Source organism: Anguilla anguilla, chromosome 13 (genome assembly GCF_013347855.1).
Source record: "Anguilla anguilla isolate fAngAng1 chromosome 13, fAngAng1.pri, whole genome shotgun sequence".
In the NCBI taxonomy this organism is placed as follows: domain Eukaryota; kingdom Metazoa; phylum Chordata; class Actinopteri; order Anguilliformes; family Anguillidae; genus Anguilla; species Anguilla anguilla.
In genome coordinates this window covers 25,513,059-25,534,428 of record NC_049213.1, presented here as the reverse complement: position 1 = coordinate 25,534,428, position 21,370 = coordinate 25,513,059, and the positions used below count along the sequence as shown (strand labels likewise).

The 21,370-nt window shown below is 38.9% G+C and overlaps 2 protein-coding genes across 4 annotated transcripts in view; both read right to left on the bottom strand.

The window, feature by feature from the left end:
• grm2a (glutamate receptor, metabotropic 2a) overlaps window positions 1-3,019 on the bottom strand; it is a 45,618-nt gene extending 42,599 nt beyond the window's left edge. Inside the window, exon 1 of one of the 2 annotated variants that reach the window (XM_035386990.1) lies at window positions 1,914-3,019. The gene's annotated coding sequence lies outside the window, so the exon portion shown is untranslated. The remainder of the gene's footprint in view (window positions 1-1,913) is intronic. The other variant, XM_035386989.1, reaches the window with a different exon arrangement.
• A 7,192-nt stretch (window positions 3,020-10,211) lies between these two features.
• The window catches only part of tex264a (testis expressed 264, ER-phagy receptor a), an 81,131-nt gene continuing 69,972 nt past the window's right edge, over window positions 10,212-21,370 (bottom strand). For both annotated transcript variants that reach the window (XM_035388242.1, XM_035388243.1), the window contains one exon: window positions 10,212-11,147. In XM_035388242.1, coding sequence (XP_035244133.1) covers window positions 10,846-11,147 — 302 coding nt within the window. In that variant the 3' untranslated portion in view covers window positions 10,212-10,845. The remainder of the gene's footprint in view (window positions 11,148-21,370) is intronic.

Genomic DNA, 21,370 nt, shown 5'->3' with positions numbered 1-21,370 from the left:
ACCTTTGGGACGATACATTCGACAATCTACGTGGAAAGCAATAAATTGCATTGTTTTCTTTCAAGGATGTCTGATGCTTAATTTTTTCACTGGCTAGCCTATAACCAAGCCTATAACGTTGCTGCCTTACTGTGATGTGCAAGATGGCACACCCCAACCACGGTGCATCCAGTCCTTTGGAAGCCCGCGTTGAGAAACTGGAAACACGTTTTTTGCTCACTCACACATTTGAACCAAGCATGGGTAAGGCGTCCGAGCTTAATGTGAAAATTATGTACATTATAGGGTTCTTCCACCTTGTTGCAGTGCAACCGCGTGCGCTTAAGATTCTACTGGGAACGTGTAATAAAAATTTCTTCCACTTAAGTGGAGACATCACTCTGAACTCTCCTCCATATTGAGGTGAAGACAGAGACAGACCAAAGGACTGGGCTTCTTACTGTGGTGTGTCAATGAAGGTATTTGTGCATAGGCTATTGATTGGATGCCTTTTTGACTGATGATATAATGCAATTGCTATTTAATCACTGTCTCAGCACTTGAAGGGAAAAGGGAAAATAACAATTAAAAAAACCTTTTAAATAAACATGCATATGTATGTTTACACATACACACTCACACACGGCATATAACATGTCAATTTATTATAGACATAAACACAATCGTTTTCATGCTGTTGTCCAGTTCCGACTGAAATGGCAAAACTAAAACCAATACTTAAAACCAAACAGATATTCAGATTACATTTTTTTAAACAATCTGTCATGGTCTATTTTAAGATACTACAGATAGTGGAAGAATAATTATTGCTGCTTTTCCTCGATAGGAACAGGCTATATAGTTTTGACAATTAATTGTAGCCTAATACATTTCAGATAAATTGTTATAGCTGCTGCATCATCTAAATCGCAAGATTGTATTTATTCGCTCTTTACTTCATGTTCAGAGTTAACAAGCTACGCCCGTCAGCATTCCAGAGATAATTTACCACGTTTATCTAGCTTTATCTATTCATACCGCCGCATCCGGCTACTCTGGGCATAGGAAGACGCCTTCCAGACTTGGTCAGCGAACTCCCATAGAACTTTCTTGCGATTTTCGCGACAAGAACGCATTGAAGCATGCATACATTTTCCCCTCACAATTTGTTTCAAACACAGGTCAAAACACCCGCCCTAATTACTCTGTATATGATACAGGACGTCGTTGTTTATGAACACGCAGTATCACTCTAAAACGTATCCATGTTCGCACAGACTCAGATACAGCATTCGTGATAAGGCGTAGATAAATCAACCTGCTGAACTGCAACAATCCAGCGTCACTTGTTATGTTTCACAAACTCGCTGATAAATTACGCACCTGCGTGAATAAATTGTATGCACTGGTATATTTGTATATTTAATTTTGAGCGCTGTACATCAGTATGTCAGCCGCCCATTAGAATGAACTTATTTTGTTCATGTTTACTGTCATGTTGTGTAAACCGTGCATTTGTAACAGTTCAAACATTACAATATAGAAATGCATAGCCTACATATTCATAAGTTTTTCATTTAAAAAACACGAACCTTAGTAAAAACAAGAAATAATAATTGTTTAAATTGTTTACGGTGAAATAGCTTTGTCTGCAGAGACAATTCTAACCATAAGGATGTTTAAGGCGTGGATAAATATATTGTGGTGCGAGTTCAACGGCAGTTTGTTATCACCAGCCACTAAACGTGTTTTTCAAGTGATAAGATTTATTCAACAGGCTTTGTAAATGTTCTAATTTTCTCACTGATGTGCATGTGCTCTCATAAAAGATGCAGTGAATTCCATAGCCTTGTGCACACGAGTAATCTCTAATATGGGCACAGAATGAATGCACAATCTTAAAACACGTGCAAAAAAACAGAGGTCATCCTCACCTGTTTGTTGCGGATATTACTGTGATGAAATTATTCCAAGTCCAGACCTTTGCTCCAACAGGATAAAGTAGACCGTTTTCTTCAATTCTGTATGCTGTAAACGTTATTGCTTCATGCCAAAAATACCGTGGAAATTCAGTTTCCGTAAGTCCGTCAATTGGGGAAGTTAAGTCTTGAAACTGCTGTGGAGAGTTGTACCTGTCCTTGGTGCTGAAACAGACTGACTAAAAACACAGCGGATTCCTCGAGATGTTTCTGTGCTTTTTAAAATCTCGTGCAGCTAAAACTCTCTCCAGTTGCAGCATGATAAAATTAAAAGAGAGTTCAAATAAAATTCCTCCCTCAGATAAATATCACCACGATAGTCTTTATATTTATGCTAATTTTATTAAAATATGTTATCACACGTGCTGTAAATCGGTAATTTGACGGTGCATTGGTACTGATGCTTTGATTTAAATTAGATTGCGTAGATTGGTATTTATTGCAGTCGGTGTTCAGCGTCGGGTTTTAGTCCTCAAAATTCCTAAGATCGGTTTAAAACAAACGCGCCTAGATCGCACGTGTGATATCTCATTGTTAGTGGTAGAGGGAGCCAAGTGTATGACTGACAGTGACTCCGAAATGGTGTAGTGAGGAGGTTCACGCGACCGGCTGTCTCACAGCAGCGCGCATTTCCTTCGATAATACTCGGAGCACTGTTGTTATTTCAAGTTCACGTTATTCTGAACGATTGATTGATTAAGGTCTTGTTTTGTTTGTATTATTTTTTCTTGTAGTAAATCGATGTTTTGCGTTACTTCTTGTTGTTGATTTTATTCTTCTCTATTTTAATAAATGTAAATTCGTTCCCCGTGTAGACCGCCCATCTGGCTCATCTACTCGTTCAACCCGAGAAGCTCTTTTTAAGTTTCAAAAATGTTCCCAGCTGTAATTACTTGAATGTGGTGTCCCAGAAAACTCCGTCAAAGCCTGGAATTACTTGTTTTCTGTGTGTCGTTCATGAATTTGAGAAAAACTCACGAAAGTGTGTAGGTTTTGTTAAAGTGGGATGTCAAAACACAATTGGACCAACTCTTTGGAGATTTCAGGGCAGAATTTATGGTGGGTTGAGGTTGTTATGCATATGTACGGATGTACGAGTCTAGACTTGGTCTAAATCCCAACTGGTTAACCAGCTCGTAGGGAGCGAAGCCGTTGATAAATATCTGATTAAATCCGAACTGTTTTCTCACACATAACACATAAACCCAGGTTACGTCATCTACGGATTAGTCACAAAATGTACTTGTATTGGGCATCTAATAGCTCAAAATAACTTGGAATCATCACTGTTGTCTAAAAATCATTTTATTCCGCTTCGGGGTTGCAATATACATCTTGTTCTCCCCATGAGAGTGAATAAATCGCCTAGTCCAAGTCAAGCAAGATTTTCACCCTCTTATTTTTCTGCATCCGCTCTGTTCATTTTTGTTGATTAAGCAGTGGTAAACTGAATGACTGTGAACTTTGAAATATGATTAATGAAATATATTGAGGTTTTCAGCAAATATAGTTTTTTGCCTGTCAAAAATATGGCAGCAGAAATAGCCACCTATAGGCTATGCGAGCAATTGCTTTGACCAATATGACATTAATAATTGACTACGTCTGGCCAAATACAGCAATCCTGAACTTAGTATCCTTTGTTTAAAAGTAGTTATCTATTATTCATTATTGGAGCATTGTTCTGTGGAATTGCTAAATGATGGTACAAGCCTCCACTTTATATAACAGGTCCTACCAATGATTTTATCACTGCATAGGTGGACACAAGGAAACCACAGACCTTTGTGCCAACGTATTTCATGCAGATGAGCTTTGAACAGAATTATGTGAGAATACAATTACTATTGTCTTCTTATCTATCTAAAGGATCTTCATGTATCCACACACTTTGGATTTCATGAAGCCATTTGAGTTCATTGTTACATGTAATCCCTGCTAACTGGCAAGAGTCGCCTGATGCTTCAAGCATATCACAGTAGATGATTAAGGGGTAACTCTTCATTGATGAATGCATGTTTTAAGGAAACGAAATTTATTTAAAAAACACGCATTGCATAACATCCAAATGTAGGCATCTGTATTGCTCATCTGAACATAGGAAGGTCTTATCTTGGTAAAACAAAATACCCCAACATATATTCTACTTTAACAGGAAAAAATCAATTTATCTCCTTGCATGTTTTTTTTATTTTTTATTTCACACTGAAGAGTTGTCACTGAGCAGGGTGTAGGTGGCAGTACATGAAAATGATATTCTGACACCTTTTAAATGAGAACAAAAGCACGTAGGCTGTGGGTAAGACCAGCTCGCGCGCATACCGTGCAGAGCGGCCATGCTTTCTAGCGGAAGTCGGAGGGGGACTCCCTTTAATCTTCAGCCAGCGCCAACGCGCCATCATGATCGGCGGGCACGTTTGACATCAGACACCACGACTCCACGTGACTGAACATGCCCGCTCCTCCTCTCTGGCCCTGCTGCTCACCTCCCTCTGGAGTGAGAACCCTTGAGAGCTGTCACTGGGCCTGCTCTGTCCAGTTCTGAACACGCAGTCTCAGAGCTGAGCGTCAGGAGGCCTCACTGAGAAAAAAAAAAATATCACCACATCCAATCTCATGAGAATAAAACCTTAAAATAGGCGACTTTGGGGGAACGGGGTGGGGGTGGGGGTGGGGGGTTTGTACTGTGAGAATTTGTACCTCTCTACTGAGTAGCAAATAAAAATGAGACTCAGATGCTGGGATTACACGCCTCTTTTGACGGCCCAGCCATGTGGAAAGGAGGCGCGATGCACTGTGGGAGCCGTGTAGGGTAGATCAACACGTGGCGCAGGAGAAGGGGCAGAGAGCTGTCAGTCCTGGAGGGAGACGCAGAAGGAAATGCATCTCATTGTCGCATGCTGCACTGATCTTGCCACCAGGAGCGGCTAACTAACGAAAGGCCAAAACTGCCTTCTCGACCCATATATAAGGCAACCATCTTCAGTCACTGTACGTCATAGGATATATCCAGAATGGAAAGGTCATGAATTCAATTATTTTTAATCCATTAAGGGACATTGACAGTGGGCTTTTAGTCCCATTCTGTTATTGTGTAATTGAAGTTGTTTATTATGGTAATGTTAGTTGCATAATTTAAGGTAATCATTAGTTGTTTTCCCACACCCAAGGCAAAAGTTGCTGATATTTATCCATTCAGCCTTTATGAATGAAGACGTGTGACTCGGGGCTTATCACTTGAAAGGGAGCCAGAACATTGTGTAAACCCAAGGTTTTTTTTTTTTAATAATTCATTTAAATAATAATATCAATAATATCCCAGTGTCAGAACTAGCCTAATTATCTGCCTTTATATGTACATTATAACTAGGTTTTCTACTCACATAGTAATTATGACTAACTTTCTTCCTTACTTACACAAATTGCCCAACAGTTGCACAAAGAGACTCATTTTCTCCTTGAATAAGCTCTTAAAAGAATTATACAATAGCAGAGAATGCTTGAGGCCAGCAGAGGTTTCAGATGGGAATGCTAATTAATGCCCAAAAAATAATTATAGAACATATAGTTAGCCATTGGTTAAAGGGTTAATATGACTGTGAATTTGTATTTTAACATTTTTGTCTTGAATAATCTGTGGTACAGTTATGAAACATATGGAAGTCCATATTTTTTCTCAGTACATCTGAATGTCTTTTTAATCACAAGAATATCTCTGGCCACCACAAGAGGGCACTAACATTTATGTTTGTGCTCAATGACGGTATAAGTGTAAACTGTCTTTTTCACTAAATTATTATTATTACTCTCAGTTCCAAGAATATTTCAAGGAATTGCTTTTCATTTTTATATGGAAAATGTAAGCCTATACGTTTTACTCATTTTTTCTTTCTTGTTGATTTCTCCCTTATATAATGTTTTGCCTCTATGTGGTATTTTTTCAATGGTTTAATATTCAGATGATGCTTCTATTGCCTAATATGTTTCTTTTGCAAAGGTGTCAATTATTTTTTGGTTAAAAACTTGGCATATTATGTAGAGGGCAATGAGGACCAACCAGGAAGAAAATATGAAATATGAAAGATGACAGGTTGGAAATATAGACAGGTATTACACAGCATCCTGTTGAGAGGAGTAGATGTCAACCAAATTTTAAAAACCATTATTCTATTTTAAAGGAACTAGAGGTAATCATACTAGGCCATATACAGTACATTTTAATACGTTTAACAGACTTTATTTTCATAAAAGTTTGCTGAGCAAGTAAAGTTAAATAAATAAAAAAATAAACAAATAAATTAGTTGACCCCATTTAAAAATGCAGATTTAGATTGCTGGCAACCCTAAGACTCTAATAGGGGTGCGCAAAGCCCCTCTTCTTGAACTCATGCAGATGGGGGTCCACATACTTGAGTGCTTTTGACAACAGGTTAATAGAGGTCCAGTCTAAATTAATACATGAAAAAATCCTACTGTTCAATTAACTTTATAATAAATAAAATTTATAATGTATGCTACTATAACATTATCTTTTTATTCAAATAAATTGATTGAAATGATTGACTAGAAATTAAAACAATGCAGCAAAGAAATTAATTAATCAAATAATACATTTCAATTTTCTCAAGGCTCAGTCAAGTCTAACAATCTTTCATAAAATCCCCTTTTCCGCAAGATAATGTCTTATATTGCATATACAATCTTACATGCAGGATGAAACCATGCTTTTTTAGGAGTCAAATAAGGAAAATCTACATGAATCTAGGTATGAATAGGGATTTCTGAATATGAAACCACATGGTCCCATGTGAATTATGAATATTTCCCTTTTCCAGGGCAGTGGATCATATTTGGCTGATACGGCCTTATTAATGGAAATCATTTTTTTGAATTTCCAGAACATCAATAGTAACAGAGTTTCTTTTCAGTAGACACTCAAGAAGCCTTGCTAGAGCTGAGCACTTTCCAACTATGCGTTTTGTATTTCATCTTCCAAGAGTGGAAACAATAGTGTACCTTAATATATGAATAACAATGCATTTAATGAATAACAAAACACATTTTCAGTGTTCTCTCAAAATTTGCATACTAGAATATTTGAGTTTCTGATTTATGGTTTAATTTGGGCCACGTGCATGAAATATGTATTTATTTCTGTGGTTCTGACAGTTCTGAGTGAAGATGAAGTATTTGGGAAAATGTTCTATTTTTCCCACGTGCTAAATGTTTGAATTTCCCAGACACAGGTAGCCATGTTATGCAGTGGTGGGGGCGAACAGTGGTCAGCACATTTGAAATGAGTAGTCATTTAAGTGCCATTGTATATTTGTAAAATTCAATTAGCATCCTATAAACAATCACACCCAAATGACTTAAAATTCCTTTCCTGACACCGTAAATTTCTGCACTGAGTTGACATTGCAGTTAGGCTTTTAGCAGGTGCTCCCATCAAGAGTGAATTGCACCAGTGCAGATGAATGTTTAGGCAAAGGATGGTGATACCAATTTATCAGTGTCACAACCGAAAGTCGAGTCATTACATAAACCTTCATCATAATGAAGCAGATCCAAAAAGTAAATGCATCGAAATATAAATTGGTTTCACTCATTTCAGCTGAACCACAGAAATGAACCATCTCTTATTACATGACATTACACAGGCCCATCATTCATGGACTCAAAATGGTTTCAACCACTGAACTGTGTAACCTAACCCAGCCATTCATTCACTTGAAGTCTATAGCTCTTAAAGCTGACATTTGTAAAGTGAGAGCAATTATAGTTTAGTGAAAAAAGAAGAAGCATATTTTATCTCACATTTTGAGCTTTTTTCACTATAAAAAATTATGATTTCTACACAAAGGAAATCCTTGAGTGTTTTTTTTTTTTCCTGAAGTGCTGAACTTTATTTTTGGCCAGTTTTGTTATTCACTTTTCAAGGCTCAGCTTTGGTGCTGGTTGAAGGCTGAACTCTTGTAGTGAGCAATGGCTCCAAAAGATGACCTTGGGTCAGGTGAACAGTGGATTCTAGAGAGGCCAAATATTTATTTATTTATGGCTGTGGTCATGATTTCTGAAGTAATGTATTGCATTAACTAATCTAAAATTATTTAGATAGCAAATAATTCTCCAAAGGGGTTCAGAAATGTTTTAAAATAATAATTAACATTTTATAATGGGTCGCATTGAGGCAAAAATCTTACTTCTGCCTGCCACTCAAGGTAGTCTGTCTGCACTTCCATGTCCCTCTAAAGAGGCTGTATTCAGTTGATAACACACAATAACCCCCTCTCCAACATTGAACTGGCACATTGATATCAGTTGATTCAGAGAGAACAGCGATGCCCATCTGCAATTAGCATAAAGTAGCTCCACATCCACCAGTAGCCTCTTTCTCCCAGTGAAGGTTCGATTCTTGCATCGGCAGGACGGCAATGTAGTGGTCATTGGTTAAAAATCTCAGAATGTATACTGCTGTTACTCTGAACTGGAAGTGTGCGTGAGTAATTTGGCATATTTGTATATTGAAAATGTGTTTTTCTCCACACTGAGATATATACATCACTTGAGTCATCTTAAACTTTTCAGACCTTAACAACAAGGTTTGACATAGTGGAAATGGTGCTGTACTGAGAAGACCTAAAGACTAGACTATTAGACTACTATATAAACTAGACCCATTTTCTCCCACAAATCAGAATCAAGACAGACTCTGCAGTGAGAAAGCCTTGTGGTAGCAGGCCAGTGGCAGTTCTATACGCATTGTTATTAAACTTATTGATTTGCAATTTCGTTTTAAACATGCATTTCACCAAAGCGAAAATTACCCCAGCAGCATACAAAACCAGGCCTGTGGGTGACCATCAGTTGTAAGGCTGAAACATTATTTCCTTATGTCAATGTTCTCCATTCATACTGCCAAGATGAAATCCATTCAAAACCTTTTCTCATTGTGTCTCCCCTGGTAAGAATGGAATTGCAGTCAATTCAGGACAGAGATATAAACTAGGCGGTATTAAAATAAAAATGGAACCACAAATGACCACAAGTGCCAGTTATAGTGCATAAGGCAATTTGAGTCAAATACCATTATTAACAGATCTTTGCAGGACATCCTATTTTCACAAAATACCTTCACTATTTACACTGTATTTTGTATGCTATGACATCATCCTAATCTGCCCCCCCCTCCCCTCCCCTCCCCCCCCCCCTCCAAAAAAGGGACAAAAGTACAAAACATTTTTATATTGATTTGATTTGAAATAAAGTTTTGATTTCATTTGAAATCAACAGAGAAACTGCAAAAGAATAGACAAAATACAAAATAAAAAATTAAATTATGTATACGCTCAAAGGCAGGACATTCTCATGTTTTCTTACTGTCCTTTTCTGCATAAGTCCAAAGGTTGTTATTTCTTCATAAATGGCTTACCTGATATGGCTCTGCAATCCATAGTAATCAGATCACAGCATGACATGCTACTTTGAGGACTGCAGTATAATCTGTTCACCAGTTTGAGGGGTCTCGGTCCGAGGGGCTCACCGAGTTAAATTTTTTCAAGAAGCAATTATTTTCACCTGATGATAAACAAGTGCATCTTTGTTACACGTTCATGTAGATAACTGCATCTCATCAGCAACTGCAGAGTGCAGAGACCCTCTGCGGTTGATCAGAAACAAGTAATACACATGCTCCCCACAGAATTATGGGAAATATGCCTTGAGTGCGGCAGAAAGATTAGCTTGTTACTTTTTCAGATTTCTCTGACCCTGGATAGATTTTGCACTTGGCAATGCTACTAAAAGGTGAAATCCAGCTCAACTAATGCTTTCATAACTTTTGATCTCAAATGTTATGGGATCATGGGTATAGTTTAGTTTATGGCATCACAGATATAGGTGTAGTTTTGGGGGTCTCAGGTGTAGGTGTAACTTACAGAATCTCACACATAGGTGTAGTTTATGGGGTCCCAGGTATAGGTCTATTCTGAGGGTGGCACCTGACAGAGCTGACACAGCTGCTATTATTTAAACCAACAACCGAACCACCACCACCTACACACACACATACAAACATACACACACACACACACGCACGCACACACGCAGAGACACACATGCACACATGGACACACATGCATGCACACACACCTGTATTGCTGCCTGAAAGCACATGGTATGGTAATTCAATAACATATTTTAGTCCAAATGTGACATCGCAATTAAAGGCAAAAATGATGAGAAAACCATTAATGCAGGAAAAAATTTTAAAAGCCCTTGATTAATTTTTTAAACATTCTGTTCATTTTACATATGCCAGAGAACTATTTATTAAATAGACAAATAAAAAGAAAGAAATGAACTAATTCGACAACATAAAAATTACAACTTTATACTACACTAACTAACCAGGGAGTCAATCTTACTTTACTGCATAAAGCTGCACCCTCATATATAAATAAAAAATAAGAAAGCAGTCATGGACAGTAACACTCTTTCCATAATAACCTGTTATGGTCATTTATTTCTTTCCACATATAACTGTTAATTACTTTCATTCAATAATATCCCTCTTGCATAGTTACTGTTTAACTTTGTCATTGGTAACATTTGAATGAATGGCTAGTTGCAATGGTAGCTCAGTTTTTACCCTTAATGTTCCTCTCATCTCCTGTTATCTTGTTTACTCCAGAAACAGTTGGCAAATTAGGTCTTCTTTCTATCTGGAGCACAACTAAGGGAAAACCGACAACTTTTTAAAGCTGAAAGAAATGAAATCAATAACAGTTTTGCACTTAATTCTTAAAAAAGAAATTATATAAATGAAGGAAACCCTTATCATCCTGAACATGTGATCATGTCCACCCATTTCCCCAAGGCCTTCCTCCTACTCCTCTCCCTCTCCCATGGCTGCCGGCTCATTGGCCGGGAGGTCTGGCATCATGCTGGTGGCCTCCTTGGCAAGTGGCCAGTCTTTGTCTTCCTGTCCCTTCCCCAGCTCCAGTTCCAGCTCCTCGAAGGATGAGGCGCTGTCCTCGGACTTGGCCGAGTTCTTGTCGCTGATGGAACCTTCGTCCTCGGGCTCATGTTCGGGTAGCGTCATCTCAGTGGGAGGGGCCTGTGACGTCTCCTGGCTCTCTGACAGGAGCATTTGACTCACTGGGCTGGTTTCACTGTTTGAATCCCCACCTGGAAGCAAATGTGAGGTCTTTGTAAAAATACACAAGGTGGAAAACAACAGTGAAGCCATCAAGTAAAGTCCATTGGTAAGAAAAAATAGCAAAACAAACTTGGGAAAACTCATCAATAAACAGCAGGCAAGAAATACAGATATTAAACATTCATGAACATAAGTACATATTTCAAAGTAACAGTCACCCGGTACGTATAGAAATACAATCACAGCTATATTATCATTGGGAGTACACATGGAATAGAATAAGTTGTACTATCACACATGACGAGGCATTTGGGAGAGAGGAACAGGTGTGGAATTCTCTGTACTGACCAATAATCATCCGGATTACTACTTTCCAGTGTTCACCACGTCTCCTGAGCCATCTCCTGTCATTCACATCCAGGGCCTCCTGATGCTCCTTCAACCCTATCTGGCATTTCAGAAAATGCCTCCCTGACATTCACATAATCACCAGGTATTACAGGAAACATTTAATTAAGCGCAAATCTCTGGACACCCACTACTGCAAAACATCAGAAGGAATTAAGGGAGGACCATTTGTGAATAATCGAGCATCTGAGATGCAGTGGAGCTAGAACTGTGAACTAGAACTGGGGTGCCTTATTCTGGGGATTCCAGAATCCTGCAGCATTCTTCTGAGCAGAGAAATGAATGCTTCCGCGCCTCAGCCTGGTATGTGTTCATGCTTCTATCGCTCTAAAAACAGACTGTTCAGATGAAGGTGGCAAGAGGCCACTAAACACGGAATTAACTTGGCCAGTACCAGTGTCGTTTGCAGTGAGTGGGACCAGGGGTCAGGTGAAACGTTGTGGCAGACTGACAGAAAGGGCAGACAGACTGTGAGCAGGCAGAGCTGGCAGGGTGACAGGGTGTTCTCTAATCTCAAAGGCAGTGTTCCCTCCAACAGCCAGAAAATATATGAAATGAACAACTTCCCATAAATAATTAAAAGCCACAACAGAATGTTCTGTCAGGCCTGTACTGCAGCCAGTCAAGAATTTTCCAGTTTTTGGCTTTGAAAAACTACTTTGTTGCTTTAGTAGTATGTCTGGGATCGTTGTCCTGCTGTAGGATGAAGCAGGGTTTGGAGGCATTTGCTTGAACTTGAGCAGATAAGATGCTTGTATACACTTCAGAATTCATTATACTGCTGCTATCAACAGATACATCATCAATAGCCGTCTTTACACAGCTAGACCGGATAAGAATGCTGGATCAGAGCTGGGAAAAATTATGACCAATGACCAATTCACACTGAATTCTTTTATCACCGTTTACCAAGTATTTTGTCTTTACATTACTCAGAAGAATTGGCATTGATTCCATAATTATCCAAAAGCATACATATAGGCTATATATGTCCTCTTCATCATTTTTATTTTTGAGGTAACCTGCTGTTTTTTTGCCTATTCCCCTTGCTTCCAGTCTTTCCACATTGGTTTGGTGAGCATTTGAATTGCAAACTCCACCATCAATTTGTTTAATAATTTCCCTTTCCTGCCTTATATTTAATAGTTCTCTGATTTCCACTTCTGTCCAGTTATTTCTGCTATCCCCTCCAGTGGCCATCATTTTATTTGTTCCTTTTTAATCTGTCCCCCGCACCACAGATTTTACGTTATTTTTTTGCCTAAACTGTATCTATTGAAGCGGACACAAAGTAACTCACAGGGACAGCTGACAGCTGATGGAATGTTTATGTGGCTTGTTACCATGGCAACTCACTGGCATTTTTCCAGCTTTACACAGAGGAAATACTGGTAGGTTCAAGTTTTTTTTTTTTCCTATTTTGTGAGGTGGGTCAGAGCCAGGTTATTTTAATCCGCCTTCGTTATGGTTTGACGTCCTTACACAGACATCGATACCAGGTCAGCTCTGCCAATTACCCGGTATTTATGCTCTGTGTAAAAAAGACTATGGAAGTGAACCAGTATCTGTGGCAGCCATACATGCCCAAACCATAACACCCCCACTACCATGTTTCACAGAGGAGGGGGTGCTTTTGATCTTGGCCAATTCCTTTTGTTCTCCAAACATTGGCCTTGCCATCACTCTGATACAAGTGAATCTTGGTCTCATCTGTCCACAAGACCTTTTTCCAAAACTGCAGGCTCATTTAGGTACTTATTTGCTAAAGTAACTCTAACCTGGCCATCCTGTTTTTGCAACTAACTAGTGGTATGCATCATCAAGTGTAGCCTCTGTAGTTCTGTCTGTGAAGTTTTCTAAGGACAGTAGCCATTGACAGATCCACGCCTACATCCTGAAGAGTGTTTCCGATCTGCCAGACAGGTGTTTTGGGGTTTTTCTTCATTATGGTGAGAATTCTTTGGTGATCAACAGTAGAGGTCTTCCTTGGTCTACCAGGACTTTTTTTATTTACTGAGCTCACCATTGCTCTCTTTCTTCTTAATGACGTTCCAATCAGTTGATTTTGGTAAGCTTAAGGTTTGGCCTATGTCTGTTTTTTTCTCTTATTTCTCAGCATCATAATGGCTTCCTTGACTTTCATTTTCAATACTCTTCATGTTGGCTAAGGCCAATAATAGACTCCAAAGTGATCAAAAGCCTAGAATCAAAACAAGATATGCAAACTCTCATATACCTGCACTAAGGAAGCAATTTAACACACCTAATTCAGAAACATATGTGAAGCCACTTGTCCCAAACTTTATGGTGCCTTGAAATGGGGGGGGGGGGGGGGGGGTGTCTATAAAAAGTACTGTAATTTCTACATGGTGAATCCAAAATGTAGAAAAAAATGTATAATAAAAGCTGGGGATGTGAAATTTGACCACATGTGAATTGGAAAATCTAAAATTGTGGAAAAATATGTCTTTGTCCCAAACATAATGGAGCTCACTAAATATGTATAAAACAGAGTACTAGTAACAGGCAATAACCAAGAACCAAGTAATTAACACCAGCAATGCTGATCTTGATCCATCTATTTATAGTATCTATAGACCGTTCCTGCCTGTATTATTTTCAGAAAAGATAAATAAATCCATAACTATCATGTTTCTTACAGGAAATTAGATGTAACCTCGCACTGAGGGGAGAAGCTCTCTGGTCATTAAGCACAAATCATGGGACTGAAATAGACACACAAGTGTGAGACCTTTTCAGAACTAATTAAAGGAAGGACAGAGAGACACATGGAAAACCACCATCTTCCTAAAACAGAATTTACGTGTAAATGTCACAGCAATTTATATAAATAACTTTCTTCATACATTTTCATCAAACCAGGAATATATTTTCTGCCCAATAATCAATGCACATGCAGACTATAAATCACTCAATAAAAACTAGATTCCCAGGTGGGGTAATATCACTGAACAAGGTAAGATATCAGTAAAATATCCAGCTGTACAAATGGATTACATGGAAAAACAATACATTGTGTATATTGCTCTGTACAAAATCTGCTAAATATGTAAAATGGACAATTCTAACATTATTGTGATAATGAATGGTTCAAATATATACTGAATTCCTAATTACAGTAACTGTCTTCCTGATCACTGTTACTGAAAATGTTCTCGGTGATCAAAAGGCCAACCAAATGTACTTTCTATTATAAGTGACAAGTGATGTAGAAGCATTCATGTATATGTGTATTATGGTTATAATTTACCATTGTTGCAGACAGCTGTGGTATTACTGGTTGCAAAAAATATTGTTGGCTTTATTGCAAATAAAAAGTAAAACAAAAAATAAGTGCCCAGGAGGATGCCCCCTCTTTCCAGGAGCGTGTACATGCCTCCTCCTGCACTGAGCTGTAGTAGCTTAAGAAACTGGCACTGCTGGTGATGTGTTCTCCTTAAGCCAACTGGTAGCATCCTACATCATAGCTGAATGCCTGCTACTCACACAGAGCATCGATAAGGGCTCTCATTTGGATCACTGACCCCTCACACATCACACTACTCAGCTAATGAGTCTGTCCCAAAGCCATCGGCAGGCACACACTGCACCAAACCCACAGATCAAGGAATGCCAGCCTCAAAGTAATCTCACTACTTGGCCGGGAAGTTAAAAGGGCACTCCATAATATACCAATCATTTGTAATGCTGCTGTGTTTTAGAAAAGCGACACAAATATATATGTCTTTCATTAAGTAATTTAACATACATATACTATGTACCCCCCACGCCCCACCAAAGAGAATTCCCTGTCTCCGTACCCTTCTCACTTTTTGGTACACAAGCTGAGATGCACACTCATTAATTAGGTTTACATACACACCAGTATTTCTAAAAATCCCCAGATATACTCAAATATTAAGGTATTTGGACTATAATATGAAAATCCTTATTCTGATATCCATAAACAAAATGAGCCAGTAGTCCAGGTATGAGTAACTAGTTCAAGATGAGGGATCTTCCTCTCAATACAGACTATTGAGTCATGTAAATACCTTATTCAGAATATTCCTTGTACCTTGGGATGCTGGGTCATAATTCACTCACTAGCTGTCAAGATAAATGAAAACAAATAGAATGTTCGGGGGGTACTTTATACTGCGCATCCAAAACAGACAGAGACAACCCTCATGCACCCGGTGCTGGAGGATCATGACACTGGCCACAATCACAGACCAGCACTTGTGCTGCCACTGCTGGTGCCCAAATCAGTTAACCACTTCCCAGATGAAAAAGTTTTTTAAAAACACAATCTGGAAACAAAGATTCCCCCAGTGTTACAGTGTCAGGGGAAGAGGGAGAGTAAAAATAAGACACGGGTCCTATGGGGTGGTGAGGGGCACACAGTGACTCTGAGCTGCTTATAGCTGCCCCATTAGATTCTATGTCACAGCCTCACACTAATCTAATTAACAGCTCCAGCTTTCGACAAATCCGAGCCTGTCTAAACCTCTCTGAGTTATGGGAGAAGACCACTGAGAGTATTTCTAGGACAGGAATAGGCTCTGGTCTCTTCCAGCTTTGAAAGACCCAATGTAATTAGCCAATGCATGGACTCACTACACGAAGCGCCTATCATTGTATAAATACACACATTTGCAGTATAGTCTCCATATACAAGAAAAACAATTTTAGCTTTATTGCATTTCATTATGAAGACAAAAATGTAGTGAAAACTCCAGAATTGAATTTCTTTTGAATGCTTTTGAATGAGATTCTGATCTTAGATCAAAACATCTACGTCACATTAAGAATGTATGAGTTCAGTCAGGTTCAGATGAATTTAACATTGAACAGTAACAGCTCACTTAGTCAGTGGTCTGGTAATGGTTCTCAGGTTCAAAAGATCAATTAAAGTATTGATCGTCTGAACCTGATTACTTGCATCACTTGCTTTGTAAAATTCCACTTGTATACTGTATTACTGCATTACACAGAAATGTGTCATTTTCAGGACATTTTAGAGTGGAGATGGTGACTATGATTATTGCTAATCCACTTTTAAACTATTCCATCAATATTTTCTTAATACATTTATAAAAAAAATTAAAAAACACACATTTGCCAAGTGCACTGAAGTGTATACCATCTGGCAGGTGGCAAAAGGAGCCTGGATTTTGTGAAAAGTTACAGCTAATGTATGCCTCCCTTTACACAAGATTCTTAGGGTTCACAGGGAAGCAGCACACAAACACGGAATGAACCCACCCACCTACTGTACACACTAATGCTAACACATCTGCACACACTCGCACACATGAGAGTGCATGTAAACGCACACACACGTGCATGAAAACATGCCCGCTCATCCACTACAAACACACACACCCACACAAACACACATACTTTTATTTTATTTTTTACTTAACCTTTATTTAATCAGGTTAGTCTCATTGAGATTAGAAATCTCTTTTTCAAGAGAGACCTGGCCAAGAAAGCAGCAGTCAATTACAGACACAACAAAATTTCAACATATAACATACTATAAAAGCAGACAAACAGCAATACTTACACAAGCATATGCATGCATGAACTCACTCACGCACATAGCCAAGGCACACTCACTCACAGACACGCATGCAGCAGTACAGACGCATGCATGCACATGCACACTAACCCACTCATACAATTAATTTGCCTGCCTGCCAATGGTCACTGCCAGGAACTGGGGACAGTGAACACATAGGGCTGCCACTTTTCAATTATACATAACACAAAGCTCACAGGCTCCACCCACACAGACTATTATATTTGTTATGGGCATGATGGTGAATTTAATAGGTATTTCATGCTAGACTGTAGAGTCACCACTGGATTCATTTTAGAGTTAATAAGTCTAGAAAGAAGATCTTTTGATTATTAAATAAAACAAATAATATAATATAATAAATTAATTAATAAAACAGAAAATGTAATGATAATGCTTCTGAATTGAAGAAGGCTGTGATTAGTAAATACTTTTAAACACACTTTCTATCATTACCTACTAAATTAGGCCCAGTGGGATTATTAGAACAGAATCATGGTCTCGTTGTTAAATATTTAAAACAGAAGAATAGGAGTTTTTAAGAGAAGGGTTTGTAATTAGAGAAGCAAATCAGAAATGGGGGTAAATGCATGAAGAGTTCCTACTCAACTGGAACTCAATTCCAATCTCATCTAACACAAATAGCTGACATGACTAGTTCGTTTTCCTATTTTTTTCTTTTTACAGACATTTACTGTGCATGTAGTCGTAATTCATTATGGCAGAGGTTTCTCTCCTGGAGACATCAAACAGTGTTGTCTCCAGTTTAGTGTTAGGTGTTTTAAATATCCAGTGCTCTTCAGCCGCACAGTTTTACAGGTAGGGTAAATCTGACAGTTTCACTGAGTTGGGGGTCTCCAGACATAGACTGACCATTTTAGAAGGTCATGGAATGAAAGGTTTTAAGCCTTACTCGTCAGGTTCATAATCTGACAGGTTGATCATCTGATGTGTGATAAATCCACCCAACATCTGGAGGGGCTTTGCTTGTAAACCAAGTATTAGATTGTACATCAGACAAATCATGATTTTGTATGGACAGAGGCAGCAAACCAAACACAACTAATGACCTTTAACTAGGGCCGCCAGCTTGTCTATTCTAGTTTCCTCACATGTGCTTCAGTCCTCCACCACCACGATGCCAAAAGCCTTTTTGCCTCTCTGTATGTCACACAAATAATCCATATTGCACCAACCCAATCATCTATGTTGGTAAATAATTACCACTAATTAAGCATCAATGATGATTGACAGCAACAATTACAAGCAACACACTTGTTATACACAGTCTGATTATTTAGAACCCATGAAATGTGGCTGTATTTTAAAATGCCATATAGGAAATGTTGATTTAAGCAGAAGGAAATACTCGCATTAGAAATGAGAGCAGTTATATAACAAGCAGAGAATTAGGATATAAATAACTAAATAGTATAAATAATAAAATAGTTAGCAGCAGAGGTATATTAAAAAATAATCAATGAAAAAGTAGTGAATGTTGTATACACAGTTCAAATGAAAATCCTAAACTGTAGTTAAATTTGAACATAGTCAATTGTTTGACAGTCATTGATACACAATGCTTCAACTGGGTGAATATATTTTGGAATGCCCTATCGTAAGTTTATCAGCCCCGCTATCGATTCTCCAGAGCTCAGATGAGCCGCTCTCCTCCTCGAGCTCCCCTGCGAAGCACACAGTGTCAGCCGTCGCTTCGTATCGTGCCACAGTTCATACGTCAGGATCCTGTTCCCTGGGTGACGCTGGAGTCGGTTGTGCATCAGGGATGCCGGCCACTGTCGCCACTCAGGCAGAGTGGATTGTTTCGTCTTTTGAGTAGGATTTGGAAATATTTCCTCAGATGCATCCCAGATAAAGGTTTAGGATAGGGGGTGGGACATTAAAGATTTTCTCTATTAGAAGCTGATTCATCCATGTGTTTAGTCAAGTACTCTTTTATTTATTTATTTATTTATTTACTCCTAAAGCCTTTTTTCTAGCAGCAGACCTGCTTAAAGGCGAGCCTGCATTACAACGCTTTCATATAATCAAATGCTTTGACCCGGGACTATGCCAATTCATTTTGAAAGATGCAAAAACAGATTATTTTCAGATGACATTTTTATTCTAAACATTAAAAAATCTGCTGGCATGTACAGTCCCTCGCCTAGTTTGGGGATTATATGACTGAAGGCTCTGAGCCATGCTGAGTTCCCTACTTCCTCTTTGCAGTTCTTATCTCAAAGAAAAGCCAGAATGTACTGTTCTATATTTGTCATTATGTCTTGCCAACAGGCTGATTAAATTATTGCATTTCTTTCCAAAATTGAGCTGTATAATCTCATCAAGGCCAACAAACTGAGGTGGCAATTACTCTGAAAACATACCGCATAATGAATCTACTGAACATTTACTAGTATAAAAGAAATGTCATTTATAGGGGGTTAGTATTGTTGAACCACAGACAAATTTAAATGGAGATTATTTTTTGCCCTCATTAAAACAACCGTTCCCTATAGAATGCCAGTTTACTGACAGTCTCTTATGCCTAATCTTGCCTCTCTTCAGCCATACTTCAGCCAACTGTCCAGGGCTCTCTGCAAAAGAGATTATTTTATCTCAGTGCAGGACCTGGTTAAATAAAGGTTAAGTAAAATATACCTGGATGCTATCTGTACCTGGATGCACCTACGCACAGCCAAGCTCGGGTCAGCCTGGGGGAAATGAAATTGTGAGTGAAGGATGCAGCCAAGACGAGGCACATTTGGACCCAGTGTAATAGAAATAATGCCTCAGGAAGCACACATCACCAAGCACAACAGCAGGCTGACGCAAATCTGAACAACACAACCTGGTACCTGCTGGCTGAACATGCCAGCGTGACACTGACGGCATCGCGCTTACCTGCTGAATTCTGCATTCAGGCTTTTGGTGCATGAAATCGCAGGTGGAATCATTGTTTAACTACGCAGGGCGATCTGTACAGTCACACATTCATACAATTACATAATTGCATGTATGACAATATGCAATTACTAGCTGGGTAATTAAAGTGGCTTAATGTAAGTGCAAGTAACAGTTGCTGTCGTTTTGTATTCACAGGCTCCCTTGGGTGCCAGCAGTGTTTCAGCCTGCCTGTGGTGGGCCAATCTAAGTTCACATTCAACAGGTGTTTCACTGTAGGGCAATGAGTGCTCTATAGGAGACTGCAGTTCCTCCTGATTGGTTCTGGAGAGGTAGGCCCAGCTCCCCTTTAAAGGTCTCACTGCTTTACACTGCTATCAAGGCACAACAAATGCTAAGAAAGGCTCATTCTGCTAAATGGTATTTACATCTACGCACAAACGCAAGGGTATGTACATCTATGCACAAAGGCATTTAGCCTTTTATTTAGAAGGTTTGATTGTGTGTGCATGCGAGAGCGTATGTGTGTGTGTGTCTGCTTCTGATAAATCCAATAAACCCCCACAATGAGCATAGCAGCACCCAAAACTCTATCTTCAGAACAAAAGATCTCAACTGATGAAACATTATTACAATTATGAATTTTTGCCAAAGGCATTTGTTTCAAGAACATAATTTCCTGTTTCACAATTTTTCCCTGTGTTTTCTCGCATCCCAATAGAGTAAGCATCACTCACTTCCCCCGGCATGTCCCCTGACAGCATAGCTGTCATAATTAACGAGACGTGGCTTCATTGACTGGGTAAAAATAAATCCCTTAATTAAGCAATCACAAGACTTAGAGCACTCATGAGCGCATCCTTTAAACGCACACCTGGGAAAATACAGGTTCCGGGGAAAAGGTAATAAAATTGTTTTCTGCATTAATTATCTAATTTGAGAGTCCTGAAAAAATAATACAGAGAGATCTCGATCGAAATGTCAGTGCTGTTCGTTATATGTTACACATATTTGATCTGGCAAAGTGAAACAGAAAATGACACATTAATGGAATACCTATGCTCCTAATCACCATGTAATCATATTTCATGAAATGACCAATGGCAAACTTCTCAGATCATTTTTCAGTTGCGTGGAGATACACACCTTAGTTTGAGAGATGTGTGTCCTAGCAGGCGTGGGAAGCCCTGGGTTGATCGCCTGCGATCTCCAGCCCGCAGAGATCTGCTTTATTACACATCCTAGTCTGGAGCAGCTTAACTGCTCTAGCTGATTTATCTCTAATTACAAGACGTCTTGTCGCGCACTTCACATTCTCACATAAACCCATCGGCACTGGTGAAGTGAGCGTGG